Source organism: Haemaphysalis longicornis, unplaced genomic scaffold (assembly GCF_048455015.1).
Source record: "Haemaphysalis longicornis isolate Haplotype H1 unplaced genomic scaffold, Haemaphysalis longicornis Haplotype H1 scaffold_6, whole genome shotgun sequence".
Lineage (NCBI taxonomy): Eukaryota > Metazoa > Arthropoda > Arachnida > Ixodida > Ixodidae > Haemaphysalis > Haemaphysalis longicornis.
This window is the reverse complement of record NW_027526407.1, coordinates 85,338,491-85,354,012: the sequence shown is the minus strand read 5'-3', so window position 1 is coordinate 85,354,012 and position 15,522 is coordinate 85,338,491. Positions and strand designations below refer to the sequence as shown.

At 49.0% G+C, this 15,522-nt stretch overlaps 1 protein-coding gene across 1 annotated transcript in view; it reads left to right on the top strand.

Moving 5' to 3' along the window:
* Positions 1-5,996, top strand: part of LOC144143110 (uncharacterized) — a 49,711-nt gene extending 43,715 nt beyond the window's left edge. The window contains exons 10-11 of the mRNA XM_077674916.1: positions 992-1,320; positions 5,811-5,996. Coding sequence (XP_077531042.1) covers positions 992-1,320; positions 5,811-5,943 — 462 coding nt within the window. The 3' untranslated portion in view covers positions 5,944-5,996. The remainder of the gene's footprint in view (positions 1-991; positions 1,321-5,810) is intronic.
* Positions 5,997-15,522: the final 9,526 nt, after the last annotated feature.

The following is a 15,522-nucleotide window of genomic DNA, read 5'->3' as shown; positions in this document are numbered from 1 at the left end:
CCACATTTCAGGACGCTTAAAGCAGGGGCTCACTACGGGGCTCACCTACGGGGCAGAAACTCGGAGGCTCACTAAGAGGGTTCAACTTAAATTGAGAACGACTCAGCGAGCAATGGAGCGGAAGATGATAGGTGTAACATTAAGGGACAAGAAGACAGTGGAGTGGGTCAGGTTACAAACGCGTGTTAAGGACATAGTAGAAATTAGGAATGAATGGTTGTGGGCAGGGCATGTAATGCGAAGGCAAGATAACCGCTGGTCATTAGGGGTAACAGAGTGGATCCCCAGAGAAGGCAAGCGTGACAGGGGGTGGCAGAAAGTGAGATGGGCGCATGATATCAAGAAGTTTGCGGGGATAAATTGGTCGCAGTTAGCACAGGACCGGGATATTTGCAAATTAATGAGAGAGGCCTTTGGCATGCAGAGCACGTCGATTGGCTGGTGATGATGATGACGACGACGATGATGATGATGATGAAAGCAGGCGCTGCAGCTTCTAGAGTAGCGAATAAACACCGTCACCTGATCCAATGGATCCAGCGCTCACGATAGTCGTAGTAATAATAGTTAACGTTATCAACAGGGCTGTTACTGTACTACGAGCATTAGGTATGTTGAAACCTTCAAATAGAGCAACGCCGAAAATGGGGATCTTAAAAGGAACGCCGAAAAGTTCCTGTGGTTTTTTCATTCGTTTGCGTCCCGTTTTGATTGATGCGGTTTTCGAAGGTCTCGACATGAGAATTCACTAACTAACCCAACCCGCGATTCTGCTGCAGCATTAGGTGAAGTGGGCCTCCTCGGCTGAATCCTTCCGCGTGGTAAGTCTGGCGCGTTTTTAAGTGAGACCAGCTTTAGAGCCCCTTACAACCTGCATTCTCATTCCGAGTTGCCACGATGGTATCCACACGCGTAGGTGCATTACAGGCGTTGGAGGGGGCAGCAAGGGGCCTCTGTGTACGCAAAGGTGTGGATTGCACGACCCACGCAGGTGAGGGAATTCTTCGACGAGTACGTGAGGCCCCTGGCGGCGGCGACTGGACACGCGTCAACGCTCGCCGAACTTGCGGACTTCACGCTCGCGTACTTCCTGAGGAACGGCAGCTTCGCGTACAAAGCAGCACGTAATATGGTCGCCAATCTGACCATGGACGAACACCTCATGAATACCCTGGCGCTACTTATGGGCGGCTGCCGCACGCGCACACTGGCCCAAAATGCGACGGTGAAGGGCTTCCACTACATCACTGACGGCGCAGGAAAACAGCTCTTCGAGCCCATCCTCGACATGGCCGCCGTTGCCAACTTTGTTAAAGGCGGGTAAGCAGACTTTTCGCGTGCCACGCGCTCTGGATTCTAGCTGCGAAAAACTTGAGCTGGACGTCATGTGCTGTGGGTGGTAAGAACAAATGTATTGTCAGGTAGACAAAAGGCACTGATGGAGGGGTCAAAACAGCTCATACATCGCAAGCCGTTGCCACCTTTTCTTCCCACTTCAAGACTGGTAGCAGCTCAGTTGCGCATGGCATCTTCCAAGTGCTCAAACCTTTACGCCGATGTATTCTCATTTCACAAACGTGAAGGTGTAAATGAATGTTCCATGCTTTCAAACTCCTTGGGTTGGCACGAGACGCATCTCCAATGGGAATGAAACCAAGGCATTGTTTTGTAAGTAATAGGAATAGGAGTAGGAATGAAAGCAAAGTTTTGTAAGCGAAGGAAGGGCATCTTTGAAAAACGGGTTGTTTTCTTGGGTGAGTGTGAAGAAAATTTCTGGGTGCCTTTTCTTCCTATTGCCGATTTTCCCCATTGCTTGTTCGTATAGATTCCAGAGCGAAAAGATTTTAAAATACAAGTTAAACAATCAATAATTATTCAAAGGTAATACAAGTTGTTCTGCTGCCCTACAAGGTGTACCAAAGGCAATATAATCAAACGCAGTAATATTTAATATTTTTCAACAAGTCTGTTTTTGGAGGGAAAACAAGACGAAAAGGCAATCACTTGGTTTTTAATTATTGTGCGCTGAGTTCACAGGCGAATAGTTTATGCGATTTTGGAATTATTTCACCCATCAAATAAGCACAAAACCAACAGGTCAATTTCTCTAGACGTTCATTTTTTTGCATCTCCTTTCGCAGAACCAAACCTGTGATCAGTGCATATGATGGCTGTTAAAATCGTTACTTTTTTAGGGAGCGTAGAGCGGACAAGTCTGCACGCTGGAATGTCACTGCAATGCATTTACACGCTCATATTTCGTGCTTTGTGCTCCAATGCAAACCATTTATTCAGCGCGTTTTAACGGGACAGCTGTTCAAGCTTTTAGTTCCGCCGTGCCGCCTTAGCAGAAAAACAGACACGATACCGAGCGCACGTGAGCGTGCGTCTCGTGAGGAGCATCCAGAGTCGGCCTGGCTTGCGCATTGGCTTGGGCCACGGAGGAGCTCGCAAGAAAAAAATTAGTATGAGGAAGTGCGAAGCACGGGGTGATGCTATGAGGGGGAGTTTGTTGAAGTTTGGTGGCATTTTGCCCGTTAGTTACATTAACACCCCCTCGTGATCACGTTCGGCTTAACACGCCTCGTTTGTCCCTCTGCGGAAATCTTGGTGAATTAACGTGTATGTTCGAGAGGAGGAGCCCACCGCACCGCAGCGCACCGCAGCTGCGAAGCGCCGGCCGGAGTGAAGGGAGAGGAGGCGCAGTCACGTGAGAGAATGCAGAACTAGCGGGTTTGCAGTATCACGTGTACACCACGCAGTTATCAAGCCGCTATAACGCCGCTGAGTCGCCAACGCACGCCGCTGACGACGTAGTTTGAATGCGTTAAAGATATAAGGCGCGTTACTAACACTGATATCAACGTCGCGTCCGTGGCTTAAGCGCTGGACACATGTACGACTAGTGCACGCGATTCGCATGCGACTGATCGTTACGACTGTCACCACGACTAGTCGTACGCGTGAATTTGAGACACATGACCCGATGCGCGCATGCGATGCGTCGTCGGCGTCGCTCGGCCCACCGTTTTTGCTCCATGGTTAACTACGACTATCGCTGAGCTGAATTTGTAGATTCCGCGCGTTCAATCGCAAAAAAAAAAAAATGGATAAAGCAGGCAATCGTGAAGCGTTTCCTGCCTTCGGAAACAGTTCGCGCACACGCCGGCCGCGCCTGCCAGCTCGGACACTCAGCGGCTCGAACCGGCGCAGACCACGGTAGCAACCGCTTGTCGCTGCTCTTCTGAATCAATCTGATCGTTAAAATGAAGTTCTACATGCGAGAAAGTAGGTGTTCGTGTGGTGAAAAATTGTGCTAGGGATTGTTATCAGGGCTTATTTTAAAAGCGGCGATCAGATGTCTGCCGCGATGCAAGCCACGCTGACCGGCCGCCGCGGCGCGCGGCGGGCGGTGCGCCGACCGGTCGAGAGATGGCAATACCTGCGCGGAAGCATCGAAACAGGCTACGCAGATGTTCAACTACGACGATCGCTGAGCTGAATTTGTAGATTCCGCGCGTTTGTTCGCACGAAATTGAAAAAGCAGGCAATCGCGAAGCGTTTTCTGCCTTCGGAAACAGTCCGCGCACACGTAGGTCGCGCCTGCCAGCTCGGCACACTCAGCGGCTCGAACCGGCGCAGACCACGGTAGCAACCGCGCTTGTCGCTGCTCTTCGGAATCAATCTGATCGCTAAAAAAAAGTAGCTTATGCGAGAAAAGGGATGATAGTGTGGTGAAAAGTTGTGTTACGGATTGTCATTCGCAGTTACACAGATAGCGGCGATCAAATATCCGCCAGGATGCTAAGCCTAAAGTTTCCAACACCCGAGCCGACCAAAGCAACGCACGCCGGTTGCGGTGGGTTGGGGCTCAGCGGGCTCTCATTGGCTGTGGCCTTACGACGATTGCAACGATGGCACGACTGCATCTGGCTTGCCAGACACACGTCGTGAGCCTCCTTCGACCAGCGATCGACGCCAAAACAGGTCCGAACGATCAGTCGTAACGACCAGTCGCATGCGAACCGCGTGTATCAATCGTACATACGTCTAGCGCTTTAGTCGGTAGAGCGTCGCGCTGCGGCCGCAAAGTCCGCAGATCGAAACCTGGCGCCGGATGCTGTTTTTTTTTTATATAGTGTAGTGGCCTGGCTGGCGCGCCGAGAGAGGGTGTTGCGAGCTGGAGAGTAGTAAAGGGGCTTTAGGAGAGTAGGCGAGGGGGGAGAGGAGGCGCTATGCGAGCGCCCTCACGCGTCGGAAATCTCCCCCCGTTGCTAAGGAAGACGTGGAGCGCGCGCACCCGCAGCTGTTGCTATGCGGACTACGGCGGCGGACGATTCAGGCTCGCTTAAGAAGTGCATTCGCACTTATTCCTGGCCAATCTCCCACGTGGGTATGTGCCATGTCAGCGGCCAGGCAGCGCACTTATTCCTGGCCAATCTCCCACGTGGGTATGTGCCATGTCAGCGGCCAGGCAGCGCGCGCCCATCTCCCCCCGTTGCTAAGGAAGACGAAAAGCGCGCGCACCCGCAGCTGTTGCTATGCGGACGGCGGAAGGTTCGGGGTCGCTTATAAAGTGCATTCGCACTTAATATCAGAAAATACCGACGCACGTGATCGTGCGCCTCGTGAGGAGCAGCTGGCGTCGGCCTGCCCGACTTTCGCGAGCACTCTTCCCAGCTTTCGTTGCGTGATCTTTCGCGCGCGCTTCCAATGGCCAGTTCACGTGGGTTTCCGACTGAAGTTGGGGCACAGATGACGAGCTCGTGCTACAGAGGAGGAGTTCCCGAAGCAATTAGCCGCGGGTTCTCGCGCGTGCTAACGCGGTCCACTTTGGGAAAGGTGTAAAAGGCTACGGGCGAAACGATGTGGGCCTGCCAGTCATGGAGAAGTTTCAGCGGCAAGTTCGGCAATCCATGTGAGGTAGAACAGCCGGGTCTCCGACAAAGAGAGAGGGGTGCCAGCTCTGCTTTTTCTCCAGGACGCACGAGTTGTGCAAGCTCCGCCAATGTTTTAAGGAATGTGATAAGAAAGAAAAAGTACAGCATGAACTTTTCATTTTGGTTTTCAAAATTTAGGTTTGGAAGAGACTCGCGTTTCTGTGACGAAAGTTTTCCCGTTGCGGCGACAGATGTTTTTGCCTAGGCGCTGATTGCATAACTAATTCCTAGGCCCTGCTTCATCTCTGCTCAAGGCTTTTAGACATAGGGTGCGGAAAAAATAAGCCGTCCCAAACTGAATGACAATAGGTATAGCCTACCATTACTATTGTTGCATCGTCTCTGTCAAGTAGCACGTAAAGTAACTGCACCTTCCCCTTAAAAGACGTTGACGTGGAGAGTCGCACGCATTCTCTGTTTCTTAAATGTACCTTCAGGCGTAGGCCAATCGGTTCTGCAAACATGCCATTCACTGAACTGTTGCCTGGTGGCTTTACTTGAACGGACGCCACAATGGGGGCGTCTAAGCCCACGTAGACACACTGCGTGCTGTAAAGCTAAAAACAAAGCCACATCTTGGTCAGGTCCTCCTTTGAAGCCAAATGTATCGGTAACCACCGCCCTGCTCACACGTCGCGCAGGTCGTCCAGAGCTGACCTTGGGCGGCGGATATTATCGTGCGCTTCTGGTTCGCACACTGTCAGCGGTAACCGTATTGTGTAACTTTTTCATTGGTTCATTGGCGTTAAATAACTGCATTTGACGTCTTGCGTTCGTCGACAAACTACTCAGTCCCTCAGCGCAAACGCTCTCCCGGCACAAAAGCTTCCCCGGGTGGTTTTTCACGTCAGTTTAATTCCTTCGTTGCAGGAGCGTGCCCAGTATGAAAAGTGGAGACCCGTGGGAACCCTGGAGATCGAGAAACGCCACGCGCATACAACTCGTGAACGACACGATGGCCCCTACGGAAGACGACATTGCCAAGACGTGCAAGTTTCTTTAAATAAAGAGCGCCAGCCACCAGCGCTGCCGCGAGCAAGAAACCTTGCTGAGCTCGGCCTGCGAGCGGGCGGTCAATTAAGTAGTTTGTGTTTTCCCTGTAATTATATTGGCGCTGATGCGCCGTGGAGGGCCTGCACCCGGAAAACAACAAAAGGTGTGCGGTATTTTATAGAATAGTAAGGTGGCTGAAGGGCGAATAGGAGGCACGAGCAAACACAAGCATCAATTTCGTTGCCCGAAAATTATCCGGCGTACCTGCTGGACCATGAACTAACAGAGTTTCTGGCCCCCAAAACTTTTCCCATTTGTATAGCAGGGCACAAACGGTGTTACGCAACGGGGTGACACACATAAATAAAAAAAAAGCAATGGATAGTTTTTATAGAAGGGGTAACAGGATAATCAGTTTTACATCAATATACCGCAACGACCGCGACAAAGATATGAAACAGTTGAAGAGTAAGCACATTGAAAAGCGCTTATACAAACGTGGTGTCTAAAGTACCGTCCGACAGCACTCTAGATCAGCGCTGCAGGCATGGCTAGAAGGCGTCCCGACGACATTCGAATATTTAGGCTAGGCTATCACCTGCGAAAGCGTGTGTTGTTGTGGTGTAGGGGTATACAAACGTGGTGTCTAGAGTGCCGTCGCACGGCACCCCAGCTCAGTGCTACAAGCATGGCTAGAATGCCGTGCGACGAAATTCAAATATTTAGGTTAGGCCACCGGCCAAACGTGTGTGGGAAATGGGGAATGATACTGTTTGAATCTGCCTGAGAAGGACTGCATGCCAGAGACTGGGCGATGGATGCGGTGGTGGGATACAGACGGCAATTCGACATTGAGAATCGCGCCTATAGCACCCTCTCTTACGTGGCCTCCCCGGAAGACACCTGTAAAGGCGTGACACACAGGATCCCGCCCGAGGATACACGGCATGTTAATTGCAAACATCCTGATTCCAGCGATTCAACCTGGAAATACACGCCAGGCGTATGGAGATGACAAACACCGCTCTCTTCGCATTTGACGGACTCAAAGTTGCCCTTCTTATATACTACGGAGAAGCGAAATTTCGCTGCTACGTACATAAGCAAAAATCTGAAGCATGCCTGGCCTGCCGAGTAGCAGGGACGTTTGTCCAAATAAGACACCCATCCGCTGCCAAGGATGTGGGCAGCACACATCCTGAGACAACTCACATTCGTGCGCGCCTAAATGATTGCTCTGCAAGGGAGACCACCCTTTGGGAAACAAAAGCTGCACGTGATGCTACAAGCCACCGTATTTTTTAAGCGAGCCAACCGACAGCCAGATAGCAAGGAAAGACGGTGCCCGGCATCAGTAAGCGCCCTGTAAGAAGACAACGCCGCCAGGCTTCCGGAAGCAGAGGGCCGCTGCTGATCCACCTGCTAGCACAGGGGAGCAACCAGGCGGTAACCATGCACCCTGCGTGCTGACCCAAGCACCCCTCCCAAATGATCAACAACCCAACACCTACAAAAAAATTAAGAACAAAATTAGCAGTGGCTTAGCTCGGCTGTGCCAGGATATACGTAGCGTGAGCTAAGGTTCGGCTGGTTAGGCTTAGCTTTCCTGGTTGTTCAGGAGTAGCGCGGTTCTCATGCTTACTGCTGCTGCAATGACACACACATAGTATACGCATTATGCGGCAGATGTCTATTTATTAAGCGGCTCCGGCGGAGCGCCACCAATCGCCCCAGAGATAAGCTGGTTCCACAGGCGCACGCCCGTGTTGCTGCGACGCACAAGCCATCGGTTCCACACCCGACTACCCCTCGCATGATCATCACGGGGACCGGGCCGCCACGTGCGGAATGGAGGTCGGCGAAGAGGCTGGGCGCGTGGGGTGTGTTAGAGACGCCGGGCAGCGAGCAACGTTTTGTGCGCTGGCTCTCCACGGCTCTCCAGGAGCCGTGGAGAGCCGGCTACAACAATATTGGGCGTCAGGAATTGCCCTACTCGCTCGGCGGTGCGTGCCCCGTCGCGTGGCTCGACCTCTCACTCCCTCAAACGCCGTTGTAGGTTTCACTGCGGCAGCGTTTCCTGCACATGCATATTTTATACATTGCCTGCTTTTCTGAGAGCCTAGCTCGCGCTAATGAAGAACTTCGCCAGCATCCGGTAGACGCGTACGCTGTAGGGGCGCGTTGGCGAGCAAATACGGCACTTTTACGACTCGTGAATTTGTTGGCGAGACACGAGTACGGCATGCAATCACGACGCCCGCCTTCGGGCGGCGAGGCGGACGATCGCGATTGCCGTTGCCGCTACCAGCAGCTGTGAGAGGCACTGCAAAGAAATAACAGAGTATCGATTAGGGTTGGGGTTCGGTTTCACGACGTTTGCGAGGCGCCAGCCGCCTACAGCTAGAATTGGGGTCACACACATAGAAGTGCAGTATGCAACTTCTGACTTCTTTTCAAGGACTCACAACAGCACGTCGTATTCGAAAGTTGAACCGTTATAAAAGGCATCGCCAGTTCAGGCGGAAACGAGCGCAAGCTCGGCTGCAGTACGCGTTCTACCCTGAAGAAGGCACGTGACTCGCGCACGATTCGCAGGCGAGCGGCACGTGCCGGAGATGATAAGCAGTTTAACGAATCGCAAGCCGCACTTTTTTGAGTGACAATAGCATGCCTTTGTATTTCGATATCCTTCGCGCTAATGGGGTTTTCAAGGTTTGACCTGCCAGCATCCCCCCAATGTTCAACACCATCTTCATTAAAAAGTACCACGGGCAACGAGGTATGCAACAAGGTCGTTGTTATGCTATACATAAAATTATTACCTTGTCGTTCGAAGCCGTATAGAAAGAAGCATATTGGTACCTGGTGAAAAGAAGATACAGCATATTACTGCCAACATAAACAGAAAAATTAACTATACACTTCGGCCGCATACAAGCGCTTTTCTGGACGGTTGCAGTCCGCAGAGATTGTAGTAAAGGTAAGCCTAACTGATTAAGTGCGTTACGGTCATAGGTATCGATGGTGATTCAAGGTGTAGCACTCCGGGCTCCCGCGCGAGAAGGACCCCTCGTGATGCACTTGCCCAGTGGCCTGCATCTGTAAAGGAAGTTCACCGTACGTACAAGCAAAGGTGAATGACCGCGCCGCCCGAAACTTCGTACCATAGGACTAGCTCACTTAACCCCTGGGGCAAACCGATAAATCAAGACGCGTTGAGGGGGAGCGTTCAGAGACGAGCCTGCTTAGTCGAACAGGAAAGGAACTGGCTATTGTTTCCGGAGGTCGTGACGAACACCGCCATACGCCGGACGTAGTTGTGGCACTGAAAAGACGAGCCTCATTGACGAGCTCGAAGAAAGGGAAGGATGTTATATGCGGGTAAGGGCCCCACCGTGTTGAATGAGCGAGTAAACAGATTTGAAGGACGGAGGTCGGGTCGTAAAGGAGACTTTTCGAGACTTTTCGAAAGGAGACATGGAGACTTTTCGAGGCAACAATTGTTCAGATGGAATTATAGTTTTTAGGATGGCTTTATTAGAGACGCTTATGAAATGAATCAACGAATAAGTTTTGAACAAAGAGGATGCCAAAGGCCTTAGGGGCATATAAAAGGAATTTGAAAAGGCGCCACAAATGAGTTTATTAGTGGCATAAACTGTTTAAGTGTTCTCCAAATGGCCGGTGCCTCCTGAAGTCCAGATGGCATCACACGACATTTCGCCTGTGCTTGTGAGCGTAAAGGAATCCGAGTTGTTTTGGGAAAGCACTTTATGGTTGTTGGGTTCGCAACAAAATACAACTGTGTTTTTTGTGAGACGAACGGTGAAGTTGGTTCAGCCATTATACATATTTCTAGAAACTGTTTGTAAAAAAAAGTCTGTGATCGTTTCTAACATACCCGGGTAATTTCGAACTCACTATCATCTTTTAGCACTAAAGCTTGACTTTGGGCTAGTTGGGTACACGGGACACCTCAGGAAACAGCGCGAGAAACTCCGACAGAGAGACGGGGACAAACAGACACGAGCGCTGTGTCTGTTCGCGTTTCTGTGCCCTCTCTCTGGCCGAGTTTTTCGCGCTCTTTCCTCAGGTGTCATCATCTTTTAGAGCCACCGTAAAAGGCCTGGTGGGAAGTTGGCCATAAAAAAAATAAGGTTAAAAAACTTGGGTATATTGTCGCTGCTACACTGTCGACCCCGCAGTGTCGAAGAATTTTTTTGCGTCGAAACACGCCTCACGTGCACTCTGAAAAAAAAAACTGATTCGTTTCTTGCTCTTTGCTAATCAGGGAACAATAAAAACATCCGCTTTGGGGCCCTATTTCACATCTGGAGCTTTTATTAAACCGATCAAATGACACTTTTCTCTCCCACCCGGCACTGTGGCTCAGTGGCTAAGGCGTTGTGCTGCGGAGCACGAGGACGCGGGCTGGATTCCCGGCCGCGGGGTCGCTTTCCTGATAGAGGCGAAAATCGAAAACGCCCATGTGTACGAAATTTAGGTGGTTTAAAGATCCCCAGGTGGTCAAAATCAATCTGGAGCACTCCACTACGGCGCGCCTCATCGCCTGAGTTGCGCGTCAAACCCTGCAATCCTCTCCAGCTTCATTACTTTTCCCTCTTTTCAGCTTGTAGATCACTTCACTGTCACCCGCCGCGGTGGCTCAGTGGCTAAGGTGTTGTGGTACTGAGACTAAGGATGCGGGTTTGATCACGCAACTGAGGCGCTTTTTCAGATAGACTCAAAAAGCGAAAACTCCCCGGTGGCGAGATTTCGCCGCCCGTTAAAGATGCCCTGGTGGTCCAAATTATTCCGGAGGCCTCATGGACTGATACCCCAGGTGCAACCCCAGCGCGCTAAACCCTAAAACTCAACCTAATCATTCCACTGTCGCGCTACGAGTGTTTAGTCTGCCGCTTAGAGTAGTAGGTTGAGCAACTGCCGTAGACAAGCAATGGCCGCGGGTTCGAATTGCAATCCAGGACAGATCTAATTTAAACTGCGCAGTAATCTGAGGCAGCTGTTTAGCCTTTTTTGTTGCCTCATGGCTGCATTGAAGGCATATTTCCACTTCTAATTCGCAATGGAAAGTCAGCGCCGATAGCATTCACGCATGGTACGACAAAACATTTTCAAACGTATAAAGTTTATTTTACCAGATGTCATTCTTTTTATACATTTTTTCAGGAAATGGCCTCACGAGATGCAGCAAAATAAAAAAAAATTACGCTGCCTCATAAGATGATGCTAAACGTTTTGCAGAAAATGAAAAAAATAAAATAAAAAAAGGCCTATTTGTTAAATGATGAATTGCGACCGAAACCCACAGGTAAAAGATTTGCGTTTTTTTATGAACCAATCATTCTGTTTCTTGGCACTGCGCTGCTACCAATTTCAGTTAACTCTGCGTCATGACGTGTTGTGTTAGCATATTGTTGAGGAATACAACCATTCAAACTAGAACGAAAAAGGTTGTTCAATGCCAATATATGACAAAGTGTCGACTGCAGCATGCGGTATTGTTTATTAGAACGAATCAAGAAAATAATCGGGTGGCTTTACGAACGATCACCTTTATAAATAATTTTCCAAAATCCCTGTAAAATGATTTAATGGGAGACGCTTTCGTGCAATCAGTGGTTCCCCTATGTGCGTTTGTCGCTATGATAAAGTTTACTTTCTGCGATTGCAGCACAACTGTTCTGTGGATGAGAGCAGGTGCAGAGGTGTGGTCGCCAGTTCCTTTTTACATTAATGTATACGGCAAGAGTACAAAATGGAGGAAAAATGTACTTCAATCGCCGTATGATATAAGCCATGCATAGAGCGGTCATCTATTTGTAATTGTGTTGCCAGCCATTAAACGTTTTCGTGCGAGGCGTATACTGGAAGAATATGCGGATTCGCCTTCTAAAAACACCCTCACTTTTCACAGTGCTTTACCTTCTTAGCATTGCGTTTGAGGAATCGACCACGATTTTTTTTCCAATGTGGAAAAAAGGTGAACGTGTGCGCTTGATCCAGAAATATTAAAATTAAAAATACTTATGTTCTCTACGGCCGCCCACAACAGCATTTTCCGCTCCAATAAACGTTTCTCTCTTCCCCTCCTCCTTCTACTCCTCCGTCTCCTCCTCCCCGGATTTTCATAGCATCCTTTTCTTCTTTAGGCGTGAAATATTCGGGTCAGTGGCAGGCAAGAGGCAGCCAACATAATTGCAATCACCGCAGCCTACCAAACGGCTCATTCTTAATCACAACGTCGTGAGCGGCTCGTTCGCTATGTCTCTTTGAGCAGCCACAGTTATTATGCGCAAATGTTAAACATAGAAGGCCGGCCTTCCCCTTCGGTCGGTTGACCTAATTGAATCGAAAACCGGCGAAACTTTGTGCACTTGCGAAAATCAATTTCTACAGGCGTACGGCTCTCAAGAGATGTGTGACTCCATCCATTATTGCCCAAAAGGAAGGAGTCACGAGCCGACAAGGAGTGTGTAGAAAAAGACGTCTCAAGCACAAATCACCCTTGTGTAATTAGCAGAACTTTGTACAGTATCCTTGACCAGCCGAACCTTCGATGGGACACTTCGCGAAATAGATCTGAAGCAATACCGGTTGCTATTATGTTTGAGGGAGATACTGTATCGTGATCCAGATGGAATGGATATGGTCGCACACCTGCTTTCTGAGGAACCAAGTACTCCTTCTTCTTTTTTTTCTCCGGAGAAATAATGTTATTACTAATGTCAAGTTGAAAAAAGGGTCAATTCCGATTGATACAATGTGCGACGATCTCGAAGGCGGATGGGAGGGTGCATTGAGAAGTAAGGTAAATAATTACACAGAACCCATGAAGCATTCATGCCTAAATGGTGGCCAAAAGACTAGATTACGGTTTTGAAAATCCGGCAGGCTGGTAGGTTGAGGTGCCAATTGGTTTGCCGAAGCACAATTACCATCTTCTGGAGCGGACAGACTTTTGGGTTAACGCTACTGCAGCTCCACCGTTGTACTGTTCTTTCCCGAGCCCTGTGGACACGCGCGTTTGTTTTCGGGAATACCTTCTAGGGCAAAAATTGAATGAGCCAACTTGACGCCTTACTCAAAACGCGCACCGACATCGTCTGGGGCTTCCCGTCCACGCCATGAACGGCAAAATTTTAAAACTAGCCATGAAATTTTTTAACGTACTTTAAAAAAAGTACGTTAAAGAAGTGGGAAACGTCCATATGAGCACAAAATACCAACAAAATTGGGAAAAGCCTATTGCAAGTTGTGATAGTCATTGAGATTGCAATGTTCGCCCGCGGAAAGCAGCCTGCAGGTGTAGCGCTGTCAGCCTGGCAGATGTTTCGTAAACCGAACCGGCACGTGACTGTAGTATCGGTAATAATGTCCAAAAATGTAAAACGTATGGAGCTTAAGCTTGTTTGAAAGACGAGCTCACGACCTAAATGAAAGTCATCTGATAAGTCTGGCTAGCACAGCGGTTCTCTCAGGACTGCCCTCTCCGATGTCAGCCGTAGAAACGTTAGGAAGAGCGGTAAGGGATCCTGTCTGCACGGCCGGACGTTGGCAAACGGGAGTGAAATTCGGTGGTAAGGGTCGAAGTTCATTAAGACGCAAGAAAAATACCGGCGTGCAGATAGACGGGGAGGTTTCGGACGGTAAATAACTCTAAATGACCTCTCCGTGTTGTTTCACCATTCTTCTTTCGTCCAACGCTGGGCCAACTTGGCGGCCGCCTCTACTTTCCTTTCCTTTAACCTTCCAATGGTCTGTATAATAGGTGTGAGCGAAGAAATAATGAGTCGTGTTGTACCGCCTCCGTAGGTGCTGTCCGATCAATAAAGGGCGGCGATCGCCACTTGCACAACCAATCAGGGAACTCTGTGGGTGTTTCTGTATTGGCGATTAAATGAAGGCGCGCAAAGTGAATCCCGTGCCAATCGTTTGGCTCTCTTCGGGTCTTGTATTCCAAGTTGTGTTGTAAGTTGGCAACAATTCGCGAGGAAGTCTCAGAAATGTCTATTGCTCGTTTTTTGGCACGGTATCGCACGACACACGAATCGTAACACATTTGTCATTATCGTCTGCTTCTTCTCCGGTGGTAAATAAAGTGAAAACGTCGAGCTGGTCCTTGTTTGTGTATGACGCAACTTGAGTGTTTTGATGTAGCCTCACGCTGGCGGCTGAGTCTTACGATTGCTTCGAACGACTAGCTGAATGCATATAAACGTCAGGTCAAGCTCGTTCAGTCATTGAGGTAATGTAGTAAAACACCATTTCGTGTTAAATGTGTAATTTTGTGTAACTTATTTTTGCACCCGTTGAACGTATAGCGTATTCTCAATAGTCCCACTTAACTGGATAATATCAGCATAAGGAATCCCGTTCTCAGGGCTGGTCGTTGCTTATGAGCAAAGGCATTGTGCAAAAAAAAAAAAACTTGCAAGGTAAAGATTGAGTTGTGATTGCAAATTCATGCATTGGGGACCCGCAGCCGTGTATTATTACAAAATGAAATCAATAAAAAAATTACCGTTGCAGCCCATCGAAAATTTCTTGTTTGAAAGTAAGCCACTGGAAAGTTCAAAGTTTGGAGCTTGGACATTTCGTGGGTTCAACATGGGCTATTTTTATTTAGGAGTGCGACAAGCAACCATTCGACCGCCGCGACCGCCAGTGATCGGTTTCACAACCTCAGCGTTTTGAAAAATTTGCCAATTTGGGGGATACGCCAACAGTATACAGTTTACTTGCAAACTTACAGGGCAATCAGTTACACTGTCTTCTTTGCTCTACATTTTGTACTAGGCCAATTTCAAGACGGACATTTGGGAAGAATTTTTTTCTATTCGTGGGAAAATTTTATGTCATTACTAAACACGTGCACCAGGGTTGGGCCGACTGCGATACGGAGTTGCCTACACGTGTGTCTTAGCAGCCCGCAGGAAAAAGCTCCTGAAAATCTCGTGCTTTGTCCTCCGCAGTGTTCAGACCAACAACGGATTTGCAAATGTGTTCTGGGTCAATATTGAACCCTTGCTTTGCCCATAATGATCTCGATCGTGTGGCAGTTTCGATGTTCTTAGTACAGAAGGGAATATTTCCCTCTAGAACTGATTCCAAAGTAGTAAGAGACAAAACCTTTTCTTAATGCCTGTGTTACCCTTGCCGGTAACCCAGTGACGTCGCATTTGGTTCGTATTTATCCCCAGAACTTGTGAAGAAGAAAAAATGACCTTTATTCTTTCGGTCTCGCAACCGTGCTGAGTATCATTCGGTTTTTCAGGCAGCTGAGAGTAATAAAAACAACTCATTGCCACAAAAGCATCAGCACCCGACCGGCGTGCACCCCCAGACCTTTTGTGCTTTCAAAATTTCTAAACACGACATTTATTTCACACGCAGGAGCCTCTGTACAGCCTTTACCATCAACATTATGCCTCCAACGAACTCTTGAAAGTGCTGTTGCCGGAAATAGTTCAGCATCAATATCAAGTTAACAAAAGATGACTTTTACTGAATTCTGGGGGCTCTCTTGTTCAGGCAAGCGCATGCGCACCGCCATCAAAAAATCGCC